The 16,219-nt window shown below is 39.2% G+C and overlaps 1 protein-coding gene across 2 annotated transcripts in view; it reads left to right on the top strand.

Moving 5' to 3' along the window:
- Positions 1-16,219, top strand: part of PLXNB2 (plexin B2) — a 251,059-nt gene that overhangs the window by 204,601 nt on the left and 30,239 nt on the right. For both annotated transcript variants that reach the window (XM_041405443.1, XM_041405444.1), the window contains exons 18-21: positions 543-651; positions 13,113-13,249; positions 13,895-14,062; positions 15,066-15,174. In XM_041405443.1, the coding sequence (XP_041261377.1) occupies positions 543-651; positions 13,113-13,249; positions 13,895-14,062; positions 15,066-15,174 (523 nt within the window). The remainder of the gene's footprint in view (positions 1-542; positions 652-13,112; positions 13,250-13,894; positions 14,063-15,065; positions 15,175-16,219) is intronic.

Here is a 16,219-nt window from a genome sequence, read left to right as displayed (position 1 = left end):
GCAGCATTGTCTTGGCCAGCGTTCCTTGATCTCTGATTTTGCATGTGTTATCCGTGAATTTATTGTCAGAGAGCAGTAATTCTGAAGGGATTTTGAGCGTAGGTGTGAAAAGGTTTGAAGCTGAAAGGTAGCAAGATAAGCAGTTAAAACGCACAAAATTATAAGATAGCTGATGGCCTGATGTTTGCCTCAAGGAGGTGGGGGCTCTTTTGTGGGTTTGGGTTTTTTGAACATCACAAAGTCCACAGTAAATCTTGTGTCAGGTTGCGGAGGTTCAGCTGATTTATGGGGCTGAATTTGAGTCTTCTGAGAAGGCATTTCTACTAACAGGCTGCTAAAGAGGCTGTGTACAAGTGCTCAGGTTTCGGTTTTACCAGCCCTTAGATAGAAGCAAACTGTTCTTGGGTGGTTTTGCTGGGAATCTGAGGCAGCACTGGATTACACAGTAAAGGATAATGTCAGTGTGTGTGGTAGCTCACATACACTGCACCGGTATTGCAGCTGTTGCTTCTAACAGATAAGATTACATTCTTTCTTTTTAGGATTGTGTGTCTAGTTGGACCAATGAATGAACTACAACAAGGTCAAATTGAAGTTAACATCAATGGAAAATTAGGTAAATCACCAAGTGAAGTGTTGTTTACATACCAGGTAAGTGCATTTTTTTCACAGACCTGTTTTATACTTTGTGTATGACATAAGTTTCAGCACAGAATTGTTTGTGTTTGTCTTACTGTTTCATCAATGGCACTGTCATTGAAAAATATTAGAAAACACTTAATTCCAGCATTTCTATATACAAAAGGTGTACCAAAAATCAATTCTGATCATTAGATTAAGAGTCTCAAAATAGGATAATGTTGTTTGCCATACAAGTTAAAAAGATGTTGTAAAAAACCAACTGGAATAAACTTATTCACTAGTGGCATAATATCTCTGAAGTATCACTATTAAATAAAAAAAGTCAGCACTGCAAAAAATTAGGTATTCTCTAGGTACATGATGCACTATTTTAATCACGATATTTAGTCTAGGCAATTTTCTTAATTAGAAGAATGGGTGCAGAGCAGCTGAAGAATAAGTAATGAAGGTACATTAATTTCTTTAATAATTTATTTCATTCAAAACTATGGCATGCAGAGCCACATACAGCGTGATATGTGTTCGTATTACTTATGTGCTTTGTTTTCAGTGTGACTATGAAAGAGAATTTCATTTCTGTGTTAACTGCTTTGCTCTAAACATGGCCCTACCTTATAGCTGGTCTAGCCTGTGGTTTTAGCAGCAAGTAGCTTTATCTGTGTCTATTAGGTCTTCAAATTTTATAAGATCATGTGGTAGTTGAGAGGTTTAAATAATATCAGTCTCCATACTGATACTTAAAATTACATCTTTAAAACTATAAAACATAACTTGTGCGCTAGGCTTTTATCTTCTCCCTTATTTAAACTTCTGTCTCATTAATTCTTGATGTCTTGTGAGAAGTAAAGGAAAGGAGTCAGCAGTGGAATAAGTCAAGAATGACATTTAACTGAGAAGAGGATATTCTTGTTTTCACAAAACAGGCTAGAAGTGGAGTTTCTCTAATTTCCAAGAAAATACCTTCTCTCTGGTGATACTGCTGCAAAAAAACACTACCCTTTTTTCTTGAATATGTTGTGTGTTCCTTTGTGAAAATGTAGGATATGATAATCTCCCATGTGTACATTTGTGGTCCCTAGGACAGAGACTATGACAGTGAGACCTACATGAGACTTTGACATGAACTGTTGGGTGTGTTCTGAACCAGTTCTCCTGTCCTTCTGTGTATAAAGATCTTCCCATGATTTTCATGGAAAACGTGAAGTTATTATGGAGTGGGTTGAAACCTGAACCATGTACGTTTTGAAGCCTGTATTTGGGCTTGCTTTGGTGTGATTCCCTGCTCAGCCCATCTGAGAGGGACATAAGGAGCCACTGCTTTTGGCCACTTCAGGGAAAGATTCTTAATTGCCTATCAGTGAGGTGCTGGGAGAAGTAGCTGTGATGAGCACCAACTAGGTGGATGTTTTCCTGCAAGTCCAAGACTGTCTGTATGTCAGTCTCTGCCTGCATTGAGATAACTGAAAATCAGATGCCTAAGCCAACTGCTGATAAAGAGCATTTTTATTTACTGCAAGACTCTTTCCATGTGGGCCCTATTTGCAATATGGAAAACACTGACAAATAATACAATTCACACCTTAAAACCGGTGGTTTCTAGTTTCATTTCTCTTAATTCCACAAGAAAATTAATCCAGCTTTGGACTGTAGGATTGAAGTCAGTTTGCACTGAAGTTTGCATTGAAGTCAGAGCTGCACTGATGTGCACCTCTACAAGTGTGACGTGAATGTTTTGGCATGAGAACAGACAATCAGAGCAGACAGTTGCACCAGCTAATGTTGGCTTAAAAGCTGCAGTCTTGTTTCAGTGCTTTTTTCAGACTTCTTTGAGCAGACATGCAAAATCTATGCCTTGTGTAAAACCTCTTCTACAAAGGAAAGAAAATAATTTTCTTTCCAAGATCCCTCCTAAAATAAATGTTCTGTTATGTATTTCCCTGTTTCTTTGGCACATGGGATGGATACCCTTCTGCTGGTCACTACTACTGTTTTTACTCTGACCACATGAAGCAGAATAGTTTCATCTTTAACAGTGACTGTTGTAAATGCAGTGTGTGGCATGGCAGGGCAGAAGTGCACAAGGAGACACTGGAGATGCTCATCCTGATGTGTCTGTGTATACCAGAGGTATCACCATATACCCCACTGTCTCAGCCTTGTACATGTGATTAGTATCTACCATCAACAGCACTTAGCAAGTAGACTGGGTATAAGAAATAATTTTTTATATGATGAGAATGGTGAGTCACTAAAAGAAGTTGCCCAGAAAAGCTGTATCTGCCCTATTATTGGAACTGTTCAAGCCTGGCTGGATGGGACTTCAAGCAACCTGATCTGGGGAAAGGTGTCCCTGTCCATGGCAGGGGTGTGGGACTAGGTGAGCATTGAAGGTCCCTTCCATTCCGAACCATTCTGTGGTTCTATAAGTAGTACTATGTTTGGCTCTTGTTGACACCCAGTCTGAACACTGTGATTTATTTTTAAAGGTGGATTGATGAGAATCAATAGTCAGAACAACTTGGGGCTCAGACTCATGCTTCTTTCCTGTCTGCCAGCACAGAGCATTTCAGAACTGACAAATGTGCAAGACCTTCATGAAATGGGTCAAAAATGCAGTTAGTAGGGAAGCCATAGTTTCAATTAAAAATTATTTCTGAACAAAAATGCCTTGGTCCACAAGTGTCTGTGCTGTACAGTAAATACCTATATTTGCTGGACAACAGGAGAAGAAAGCTTTATGTCTCCCTACCCATCACAATTTCTCTATCCAGCCTGAGTTCAGTTCAAGTACAGTCCCAATGAAATTAAATTCTGATAACCCAGTCATCCTCTGCAGACATTTCTATTGTTTCACTATAAGCGGGCTCAGGCAATAACCATTCTCCTGTTTAGTGAACTAGAAATGAACTTCTGCTAAATTTTAATATCCAGCTATGCAGTACATCTGGAGCACTGACAGCTTGGCTGGTCTCTGAGCAGGTGGAGCAGTAACATGGCTAAAGGCCAGTCCTGCTTTTTCATTTGTTGTTAACTTTATCTGATTTGCTTGTTACTATGGCAGTGAGAAGCAGTCTCAAAGGAAGGAGTTAAGCTTTTCCAATGTGTATGGCCCAGATTTGCTGATCCCATACAAGTGCTGATTCTTTTCTCAGAACACCTCTTCTTTAGACTCAAGGCACCAGGACAAGAGCTTGTGGCTGGTTCTGGCATCTCCAGCATTTGTTGGAACAATTTTGTGAGGTTTAGGCTGTGCAAGTTAGAATGACTTTTCTTAAAGCTCAAATAAATGTACAATGGTGAAATTAGAGGTAGAACTTTGCAAAAGTGTAATACATTTCTGAGGTGCTGAAGGTAGTTTAGGAACTGGCTTGGAAAAAATGACTTCTTGTAAACCAGGGTGTTTATCTAAATGAGATGAATAACCAAAAAGAGGGAGAAGGGAGGATAAATTGGAGCCTGACCTGAAAACAAATATGAACATCACTATTCACCATACTGGAAGTTTGAATGGGAAATGAACAGCACAGTTACATTTAACAAGGTGCACTCTTCCACCTTAATCTTCCCCCAGACTTGGCTGTTTCCTCTTACCTGCATCCATCCTCTGCTTTCCTTCTTGATGTTTGAAGCAATTACACTGGAAGCTCTCACCAGATCAGTGCCTCAAGGCTTTCCTGAAGGGTTTCAGCTCACTCCTTCATTCTTCACCCTGAGTCGTTGCCTCAATACATTCATTTTACATTGTAGCTGGGGCCTTTGGGTGGGGTTTTTGTGGGAAAAATTACATGCTTGTTGCCATTATGAATGATGCTGATAAACCACACATCCACAGAAGTCTGCAATTGCTTCCAGAAGTTCTTATTTTATTCTTAAGTCTTGCAGTACATCTTGTTTGTGTGTCAGTCTGCATGGGAGACAGGAGAACTCCTGGATAGCTGAGAATTTTAGTGAAGTTGGCCCTTATTCATGTGGCTATTATTAGTCTTAACTCTCTGTCCTCAGAGCCATACATTTAAATACATGTCCCACCATCCAGTAGTCATGATTCTGCTCAAGAGCTGCCAGTAAACACTGGATGTATGACAGTACAGAATTTCCAGTCATGCGTGCTTCCATTTCTCCATCAAACCTGTCAGAAGAGCTCTGTGGTCTTTTCAGAAAATCATGTGGTGTCTGCCTCATGATAAAAAGATGCTGCTTTCAGTCCAAAGAATAAGTTGTTTAACATACCAGCCCTTTGCTTAAGTGTCCCATCCACAGCAGCCAACACACAATGCACATTGCCAGGCAAATGCTCTGCCTGGGCACCTGGAGTGCCTGGAAGCCTTTGATCAGCTTACGTGCTGTAAGATTTGGACAAAGGAGCCCCAGAAAGGCAGGACTCAGCTCCTCATCTCTCTGCTGTTGCAGAAACCCAGGAACTGACTTGTGTTATGGATGCTGTGACGAGGCGAGCTAGAGGGTCAGGTCAGCCACTGCAGTGAGCACCAGACTGCCAAGAATGCAGTGGAAATTCTGTGGTTGAATATCCTGTGAGTGGGTGGCTTGTCTGAAGAAACAAGAAACAGGCTCCCTTGAGTCTGAGAAAGGGGGGAAGTTGAGGGGGAAAGAACAGATCCTAATGGCTTGAGTTCCCCACTCAGAGGTTTAATTTAGCTCCTGTGGTTACCTTTATAGTCCATGAAATGACATTTTGACCTCCAAGAAGCTGACTGGTGTCTACAGCACTTCACAGGCTATGCCTTTTATTTTTGTGTGCATAATATGCAAGAGTTGGCAGAATAATTTGGCTTTCAGTGTGAGTCAGATAATTTTGGTAAAAAATTACTTATTCAAGAGCCAGAACTTACTGCAGCTGGAACCAGCATGAGGAGAGGGAAGAGTTACTTGTGAAGGAAAGATGGCTGTGATAAAGGCAAAGCAACAACATGGCCTGTACATTTGTGAAAATCTTATCCACATCTGTGTGCACTGTCATCAGGTCTTGGAAACAGCATCCCTGTTCTCTGCTTGTGTGGAAGTATATTCCTACTTGTGAAGAAGTGCACTTGCATCAAAGGCAAACCCCCCAGTGGAGGTCAGTGGCTGCAGGAGCCAACAGAAGGGAGCTTAGGTGGCTTTGCCATTTGCTGCCCATCATGTCCGTTTGAACACCTCCATCTGTTGCTGGCTTCCCCTTGTGCTGCAGCTGGCATCTCTCAGCATCACGGGGCCATACTCTGACACCATCCTCTTTTCCCTTCCCAGTTGTCTCTCTGCTTGTGTTCTGGCACAGTTGTGTTTTTTCCAGCATCCCCCTCTGAAGCACAGACTTCATGCTAAGGTTTCTGTACATCTCTGTTAGGTTCCTCTCCTCTGTTGCTGTCCAACTGTTCTTCAATTTCTGGCCCCTCTTGTGATCCACCAGTAGCCTCCTTGGTGATTTGTTGTTTCTCTCTTTGTTTTTCTATATTAATGAAGGATAAAGGGCAACAAGTTTTATCTCAGTGGTGTAGTTCGTGGGCTAGAAACTGCTTACCACAGATGGATACCATGGTAGACAGTATCCCTTATTTACAGAGTCATGTCCAGGAATTCTTCTGGGAAAGGAAACTTTGTATAGATGAGGTTGTGCTTGATGACAGACAAATGGAAAAGCAAAGAAATAGATAAAGAAGACATGCAGGACTTTGATGATGCTCCATGGGTGTGCACTCCTCTTGTTCTTGGATAGTTTTTAAGGGACCAGGAGTGAGTTGGCTGGACATGACAGTGCAAACCAGGAAAGCTGCAGAGCAAACAAAACAAGTGAAAAAGAATGTGAATCAGTCTGGAAAATCCAATCCCAGATGTAAAATGGGTGAGTGAAAAAGAGGCTGGGGGTTCTCTTTTATGCCTCTATATCTTTAATTGCAAATAAAATTGTGAAAAAACAGGAAACAAAAAAAAAGTAATAAACCCACTGCTAGCCAGGTAAAATATGGGCTTTTATTTGACACCAGCAGACCACAGAGATATGAAATGCTAGGAGCTCTCTCAGAGAATTTTCAGACTATAATGTATGAATTTTTTTTTTTTTTACTAAAATAGAAGTAAAAAAAAATTGAAGAAATAAGATATTGCCTTCCTAACTCTGCAAAAAGACTAATTGCTACTCATAAAATATTAAAGATTTAAAAGTTCATTGTAGATTAATAAACAGGATAAAAAATGTAAGAGCTAAATGTGAATGCTCAGAGCATCTACAGTAGCTGTGTAAGAGCAGCAGCCATGTACACTGCTAATAAGCAAGCTCATGTCTAAATGTGATTATAAGTGGAACAGACATGGAGATAATTTACCCTCTAGCATACAGAAAGCATGAAACTACAATAAAAAATACACAGCATTTCTGTGAAGAGATTTTTAGGTAAGGGGCAGAAGATAAAAACAAAGCAAGCCAAGAAGAGATTTCTGGCTGTGATGAAAAATACAGGACACTGGAAAATGGCCTGAACATGAAGTAACTTATATACTTGGGCCAGCTGGAGCTTTTTTGTCAATATTTTTCTTTAGGTTTTTTTCCAGTACTTCTGTGCTGATGAAGCAAGGATAAGACAGTGGCACACAGGAATGTAAATGCCACATTTGCATTGGTATTACAAAGAGAATAAATAAATTTGCTACTAAACATTCTCTCATTATTCGAACATTAGGTACCAAAAGCAATGTACAAGTGTTGTCTCAGTGCTAGGAGCAGATAACCACTGCTTTCAGGTAAACCATAGCAACTGGATGGGTACTAACCACAGGTGTAAAAGCACAAGAGATAACCTATTTATAGCATTATTATCCTTCCAATAAGGATAATAGCCTTGCAGTTATCAAAGCATTGGGAAAACTGCTTATCAGTTCAGGAATACTTACCCAGCAGTCTGATTCAAGATGGAAAAGTTGGTTGCAGGTGGACTTTGGGATCTTTAACTCAACATTATTACATCTAGGTATGATTTAAGGAAGATTTATGTGTAAAGTGCTCAAATTTCCCATTGCAAAGAGGCTACATTCTGGCTGGACCTACAAGAAAGAAATCCTCTTTAGATCAAATAATTTTTTCAGGATAAATCATGCAGTAGGGAGCAAGTTACACCTGGTGATTGAAGATCAGTCCCAACTGAACGATTGTATTGAATTTTATTCTGAACAGCATAGCTGTGGATTTGCACAGGTTTTATCAAAACTGCAAATATGCTTTCCACAAATACAGGGCATGATCGTGAGAATGAAAGGCAGTGGGGAGTCCTGGTGGCACAAAGTCCCTCTCCTGGGAGATGGCTTACCAGACTCTTCAAAAACCAGGCCACTGAACAGCTGACATACATTGGAACAGGCTTTTTCAAACTAGACTTTCAAAAAGCCCTCATAACAAGGTAGCCTGTTATTGCAGAAAATATTTATGCTCAAACATTGAACTACCTGGAAGACATGAACAATATTTTCCTGGTGACAAAAAAAGTATAGACCTGAAAAAAACATTCCTCCATTTCAAGCAAAATAAGAGAAAAACTGAAATATGTTTGAATTATTTTCTACACTTAAAGAAATTATAAAACAAGGGTTAAATCATCATTTGCAGGGTTGTTTAAATTTTACTGTGTCCATGAGAAATGAAATATTGCCAAGTCCTCACAAGGGCTGATGTTTTCCAGAAGAATTATTACAGGACTACTACAAATTCCACACAGGACACATTATCAAATGTTCTGTTTAACATCATAATTGCACTGAGCACTGCAGTGTGGTGTTGCAGTGATGCTATAGCAAGTGCGAGTTCCCCCGGGTGTCTTCTGAGGGAGCCAACAAAGATCTCAAGGTGCAGAGGGCTGAAAAAGATAGCGAGGTATTTCTCATGACAGCAGGTGCACTTCTGATTCAGAGACTGGAATGACAAAAGGGCAGAAGGAAGGAGAGAAGAAATCCTTGAGGGGATTTGGAAAAAAATAGCATCACTGATACTGCAGCACTTGAGGTTGAAGGCTTATCAGTCCCATTTGTAACAGTTGAGTGTTCAGGTTGAGTTCAGTTTAAAGGGCTCTTGGAAAAAGCAGCATTTTTATTATCCCTCAAAGAAGGTTTGCACAGACAGATTTACTGTCTGCCCCTTGTCTTCCCCTGCAAGGAGAAGGAATCTCATGTAGGACTTTGGTAAGCAACATAGAGCTGTGGGTCAGGTGCAGCTTTGCCAGGCTGTGTAAGATAAGACTCAGTAAGATCAGACTAGACCTGGCACCTTCCAAGGGTCCCTATGTGTCTGTGACTACTGAGTACCATGGGAAGGAGCTGCCTTCTCCTTAGGTAACACAGCTCTTGTTGAAGTCTTGTATCACCACTGATGGCACTCTTTCAAATTGACTTGGCTTTCAGTAAAGTATCATTCGCCTCTTGATCCTATCTATCTAATTGCATTTTTGAAAAATGCTTTCTGGTTGAGCATTTGCATGACCCTACTTTTTTCTTTATTGGTACTCTTAAGAAGACTGCCAGGTGGGCCGATGGAGCTTTGTTCTTTCAGCCATCCTTGAATATTTTAGAGGAGCAATAAAACTTATTCATAGCACATTGGTTTTGCAATAAAATGATTATTAAAATTGTTAAAATTCTTGATAATTTATTTCAGCTGCTTATTTTTTCTGGCAGGTCCTTAAGAGGAAGGGAAAGAGGGGAAATATGAAACAGAAAATAGCAAGTTAAAATTAATCAAATAATATTCCTTCCAAGCTTACAGTAACGAAGTGTTAGCAGTCATCCTGAAGAATTTCTCTGCACACAAAGCATCGTTCAGTTTCTCCTTATTAGATCATCTTTATGAAGTGTCCACATTATTTGTTCCCTTGAGAGCTCCTGGTATTTGTGGAATTACTTTAAATGTGTTAAATATGAATACTTTGAATTAAGCACTTTAAAAATAGTCCTTTGAGGGACAGCTGCACGATCAGCAATTAAGACAAAATAAGGGTTATCCATAACTATTCCACCTCCTCTTTGGCTGCTCTCTGTGTTAGTTCCCAGAGTGGTTCTTGGCCCCAGTTTTCCATTCAGCCTGAAGTGGAACTGAGATGTGTCTGCACAATGGATGCATGAGGGGTGGGTGTTGAGTTCTCCTGTCTGGTGTAGCTGAGCTTTAAATTCCAAGAGGTGGAGTTGATGCCTTTCTAAGAAAAAATTCTAAAAAAAACCCAAACTGTTTCTGTGGAAAACAGAACAAATACTTCTTTCACTTCCCCCTTAGAGCTGTGTTTTTCAGAGATAACTTTGGTGGCTGGTTACCTCTGCATCCCTATTCCTAGGGAAACAAATGCAGAGAACCACTAACAGGTCCCTCAAAGCCAATGATGCTGAGTGATTTGACTTCAAGTTTGTGGCACACTCTGCATTTACTGATTGTTGGCAACAGAGAGAGCTGAGCCCTGCCAAGGGGACCTCTCAGATAACCCAACAGAGCTGTAACTCCCACTTTTGCTAAGAGAAAGGAGTATGGCTGTCCACTGAAGTTCCTAGCAAGCTTCCTTTCATTCGTTATGCTGAGGTTACAGAGAATAGTGTGTGTGATGATTCAGAAACCTTTTTTTTCTTTCTTGGTTTCCTTAGTCTATGTTTAAAGGCTTGCTTTCAGTAGTTTCTTGTTCATCTTCTTTTTAAGCCTGTCCTTGGAGCCTAACCTTCCAGTGAAGGTAGTATTTAGGGAAAAGGCTACAAACTTTAAACAGATTTTTTTCAAAGGTTCATAGAGAAAGAATTTGCCTAAACTGTTTCTTTAGTGGTTCTTGAGGAAAACTTTAATCTGAAATCTATCCTAAGCATAGGATATGCAGCAGATAATTCCTGTGGAAAATATAGAAGTCCAGCCTGGTTAGCAATTTATAGCAATTAGGGTTTAATTTGAACTTAATAAAAGGTAGGGTTTTCTGTCCATGTGGTAAGGTTATGCTTAAAGTATTTAACCCATTTTTATGATCTGTGTATTTATTAACTGTGTATTTAATATACAGTTCTAATTGTAATCTTTTTAGCAACAAAATTCTGTTGTAAAGAAGCACAAATGAGGTTTTCCTATAAAGCGCATATCTAGACTTATTCTAAGTTAAACTTGAAATGTGATTTTTAAAACTGACCCCCTAAAACTTTTTATTTACCCTGATGTGTCTTGTTTCAATCTTGCTTAAATCAGTAAGCAATTAAATCCAAATATGAAGATGAACAGACAGGGTTATATAGACCTAAATGAGCTTTTAAAATGCTTTAAAATTACTTTGAGTGACTTCCCTATATAAAATCTTGTAACCTGAGTGATGTATTAAATTAAAGCTAAATCAAAGGGTAGTGCATGAGAGCAGTCATATGCTCACTCTTGAGGAGTGAAGGGTTTACAAACAGATTTCTCTTGGGGAAGAAAAGCAATTGACACCCAATTAGTTAAAGCATATTCCTAAAGCTCAATGACTCGAGAGCAAATTACGGTTGTCATTGTGGATTTGTGAAGTGTGCTGAACCATGATACATTCCTTCAGAGGGAAGTTGCTTAGACATGAAAGTATAAAATAAGCAGAGCACGTAAGAGTTCTCCATGCTTCTATAATGTCTGAGCTTCAATAAAACAAATTTGCAAAGTAACCATGAAGTCAGCTGGATGCATTTTTATGGATTCCTGCTGCTTGTTACAAACCTGTTGATGACTCACCGAGCTTTGAACCGAAATGCAGTATATCAATCCCTTCCTCCCTGCAATTGATGGGCCCTTGGCTTTGTAGCTGTAAGCTGTCACAGAGATGGTCTGTGCCTGAGCAAAACAATGGGAGAGAAGGGGTTTTGCTCCTTGACTGGGAAGAGGAGGACGTGTTGCTCTCTGTTTCTGAGAAGGGCTTTTCCTCCTTCAAGTGGAAGCTCAGTGCTGTGTGATAGTGATCAAAGAAACCCTCATCAGCAAGGGATATTTTCAAACTTCATTCTTCTTTCTTTATTTGCATGTCCTTCATAAGAAATAGCCCCAAGCTTGGACTTTATTATCAGTCAACCATTTTTGCATGATTATGCAAGAGGAGGAGAACAGCTGTCATTTACAAATATACATGAGTCTGGGAAATAAGCTTATTACTTTTTTCGACTCATTTAAGAAAAGTCCGTTTTAGTGTGGTGAAGCAGTACAGCTGTACATCAGAAAAGGCATCACCGATTCTCAGCCTGCCTTAAGGTCTTGATCTAGTATGCTTCAGCAAACACAGCATCAGGTTCCCTCATAGCAATGCACCAGCCATGCACTTAGACCTGGCATCCAGTCTCTGTGTGCAATGCCCAGGGCAGCTGCCTGTCCAGGACACGGTGCTGCCTGCCCAGTGCACGGTGGTGCCTATCCAGGACACGGTGCTGCCTGCCCAGTGCACAGTGGTGCCTATCCAGGACATGGTGCTGCCAGCCCAGGGCACAGTGCTGCCTGCAGGCACAGCAGCTGTGTCCCCAGGGGCACGAGGGCTGTGGCACGTCTGCAGGCGTGGTGAGGCGTGGGGTCAGCAGGCAGTGTCACCCATCTGCAGGCGTGGTGAGGCGTGGGGTCAGCAGGCAGTGTCACCCGGAGCCGGCTGGAGGCCCACATCACGTAGCTTCCATCATCCTCTTGATTCAGCAGCTTCAGTGTGGTCCTGAATAAGGATGCTTTTCTCGACTGGAAGCAGAAACTACTTAGTGACAAAGTAATTAAATCACACTGCTCATGAAAAGCCCTCACTGTTAATTTATGGAATTCGTTCAAGCTCCCAGAATACAATCATTGAAACAAAGACTGAACTGAGAACAAAAGGAGGGAACTTCTTGAGAAATTTAAATATAAAACAAATTTTATAACAATTTGAAATGTGTCTGCTTGATTTAATTGGTTTTAAGGAACCCACTACATTAAGACAATTTGAGCATTTTTTGATTTCCTTTCTTTGCAAGTTTATTGCTTAAGGATAGGTTAACAGTTTTTACCACAGTTATTGAGAGCCTTGTAGGATAAAGAGAATCTTTATGTTTTTTTCTGTTTAGTGCAAGTTATGAAAACCTTTTTCTTTGTCTCCTGTAGCTGACACAGAATATAGGAAAGGGTAAGAAAATATGAAGGTAGACTCAGCCATAAAGAAGAGACAAATCTTAAAATAAGTATGAAATCAGGAAATCCAACAGGAAACTCTCACAAACTTAATGTCTGCTAACTCTACATTTTGTGATAAGGAATTGAAACTTGTATAAAACCTCGTAAAATACAATAAAGAAAAAAAGCGCATTCACATTATCTGTTACTTAGTTCAACATGAATGGTAAAAGATTTTGTTTTATTTTAGAATATTTGTCTGTCATTGCTCTACTTTTATTCTTTTTTGGGTACTAATATTAAACTTATATTACCTATTAAACTAGATAATAATGGTATAAGTTTTGTTTCAATTTTCTCACTTAGTTTGACCATCTTCTCTTTGCAGGAACCTCATCCTTCTCAAATAAGACCTGAAAGTGGTCCACAAGCAGGTGGAACCAGACTTACCATCTCTGGTATAAATCTGGCCACTGGTTCCAAGAAAGATGTTCAAGTTACAGTCGGTAGCCAGCCTTGCAATGTGTACGTAGCCTGAGTGACTAACAATACAGAGCTGTGTCCTAAAAAAGCACCAACCTTTTCTGCCCTTTATAAATTAAACAACTCCTTTGTCTATATCTTTGTGACTCCTCCCATGCAATGGAGTTCTGCATGTAACATTCAGACAGAAACTCACTTAGAGGCTTCAGTGGAAGGAGCAGCTGTAAAAACACCTTAAGTGGGAGAATTTAGATGTCCAAAGATTTCTCCACTTTTGGCTTTCTCTGCTAGACTGGCTGCTTCAAACCCACCCATGCTTTCACTCAGTATGTCCTCAGTGGTTCTTTATAAAATATTAATTTTCTAGTCTCCCATGGTTTGTTCTTCTCCCTTCTTTTTCCTTTTATTATTTGTTGCCCTTGTCTTTTCTCAAAAAAAAGGAAGGACACTAAGTGTGCTGACATTGCATTGTTCCTGTGTTTGTACACTGTTCATTGTTACATCCTATATCTCTTTTGTTTAAAAGCTTATGTGAACTGATGGAAATGTTATCTCCTCTCATAACTACTGTACCCAGAAAAAATAGAGCTCTGGTATTCTTGTTATGGAGTATACAGTAAGAGAATACAAAACTCCATCATGTTAGTAACAGAAGATGTTTCCTGTTCTTTTTCTTCTTCAATCTAGTACTGAATTTGGAGATGAGATCATCTGCATTACAGGACGTAACAACAAGGTTGAACCTGTTCTAGTCACAATGAACTATGGGGGCACAAGAATTACTGTACCACAGCTGTTCACATACAGTGAGAATCCTACTGTCACCAAATTCCTGCCAGTAAACAGCTTCAGCAGGTAATGAAATGTTTGTCATAACTTACTTCACAACTGGCTTAAAATATGTGTAATAGGTAATAAAAATATTAAATGTAGAATTGTTTGGAATAAACTCCTATACACTATCAATGCACAAATTTAGGTAGGTAGGGCTTGTGGTCTTAACTGCAATTGATGTTTGAAAGAATTCTGTTTACTTCCAAATTTTTATCCCTTTTCAAAGGTCAGTGTAAAAAGTGTAGCATCATGACATAACAGAACATTAAAAATAAATTTGGCTGTGACTTCTCTTGGAGATATTAGCACCTATCTTCTTATGAGTAATATTGAGTAATCACTTATGTAAAACAGGATTTGTTTTTAATGTTTCCTTTTCATTTTTGGTTGGGTGACTTTGGGGCCTGGAATTTTTCTTTGGTAGATCAATAGTGATTTACCCCGTGGAATTCAAATTACTTTTTTTTTCTTCTATGTAAACTAAAGCCTATTTTTATGGGTTGCTTTGAGGTTTACTATCACTCTAAATCCATGTCACTTCAATGACTTTAATTCCCACTGGCAACTTGCATTCATTCTTCTTCTTCTTATGTGAATGTATTATTTTTTAAACAATGTGCTGCAAATAAAAGGGAATAGAGAAGCCAGGTCCCCACAGACCTGTGGAAAATATGCTCCTAGCTTTGTCTCTATGTGTATATCATAGGCAGAGTGATTTTAACAGTAACATTGGAGAAGTAAAGCACACAAAGATTGGCATCAATGTACAGCCAAAAATCCTGGCAAAGCAATTTGTACTTTTTGCAATTCTGCTGTTTTAAAAAGAGTTTTAAGTTGACATTGATCTTTTAAATGCTTTTGTTTTTAATAGTTTTAACAGAAGTCCTTCTTGTAGGGTATCTGATGTCATATAGGCATTACACATAGGGTTTTTCAGTGGAAGCAATAGCAGTGCCGGGTGAAGCAGCCTATAGCTGTGGTAGTCTGCCAATGACTTGACTTCTTTTTTAATTGTGCCTTGCAGTGGAGGAAGAAATATTACAGTAACTGGAACTGGTTTTGAGCTCATCCAGTCTTTCTCATTGGTGATATATGCAGAGCGTCCAGAAGCAGGGAGGATGAATCAAAAAAAGGTAATTTTCTTTCTTTTCCTCCAAAGGTATAACACTGGATGTACAACATATAATCTGTTCAAAAACTGCATATAAACTTTCCCACTGGACTTCACTGGGCTTGGACTGAAATAAGGTTTGAACAGATTTCTGAGTCTGTTCAGGGTGTTCCTGTGGAAGATCTCGACTTTTCTACCATCTTGCCTTACATTCACTTGTACTTTGCAATCTTCTGCTTTAAAATTAATTTAATTCAATATGGATAAGGATAAATATGTATTTCAGAATTTAGCAGGATGTAAATCTAGACAATGCAGACTACTCAGCTTTGCACAATCAGTGTCTTTTATTTTATGACATCTCAATGAACCAAGTCTTCTTTTTTTTTTTTTTTTTTTTTTTTTTTGCTTCATGCATATTCCACCTGCAACAGATCACAAAATGTTGTGAAAAATAGCATTAAAAAAACCCTTCTTGCATCTCCTGTTAAGAGGAACTGACATTACCAATAGCATCAATTTCCCCCTCTGCTAGTGAAGATCACAATTTAATTGATTTAGACCTAAAAGTGATCTTCCAGTAAGAACATTATAAGACTTTGCTAAGGCTGGCTCTTCCGTGTAAGTTTGTCTTGTGATCCATAAAGAGTTTGTAATGTGCATGTTTTGTATTACATGCATGACTCAACTTTTAGAGAATGCCAAATTCAGCTGGATTGGGATGCATTAGAACCCTATCCCTAAAGATTTTTAAGAGGAAAACTACATTTTTAGGCCATAAACTTCAAAAGGTAATTATCTTCATAATCTTGACTCCCAGGACAATCTAAAAGTCTATTTAGCATTCTTGACAGTGTTTATCAACATTTCTTACACCTCCTCTTATGTATACTCGCTAGCTTAAGTCAGCATTACCTATAGCACACATTCTTTTTAAGACTTTGCAAACTACGCAGCTTTTCTAATCTTTTGGTTTGCTTTCACTTATATGACAATATCAGGAATGTTGGGGAGAAGCTCTCTAGTTGCATTGAGTCATGAAATGAGAAACAGAAATGGTGATAGAA

The sequence above is a fragment of the Onychostruthus taczanowskii genome, unplaced genomic scaffold, assembly GCF_017590055.1.
Source record: "Onychostruthus taczanowskii isolate IOZ18803 unplaced genomic scaffold, ASM1759005v1 scaffold23, whole genome shotgun sequence".
Lineage (NCBI taxonomy): Eukaryota > Metazoa > Chordata > Aves > Passeriformes > Passeridae > Onychostruthus > Onychostruthus taczanowskii.
Note: the sequence above shows the minus strand (reverse complement) of the source record. Positions and strands in the feature narration are given on the sequence as shown.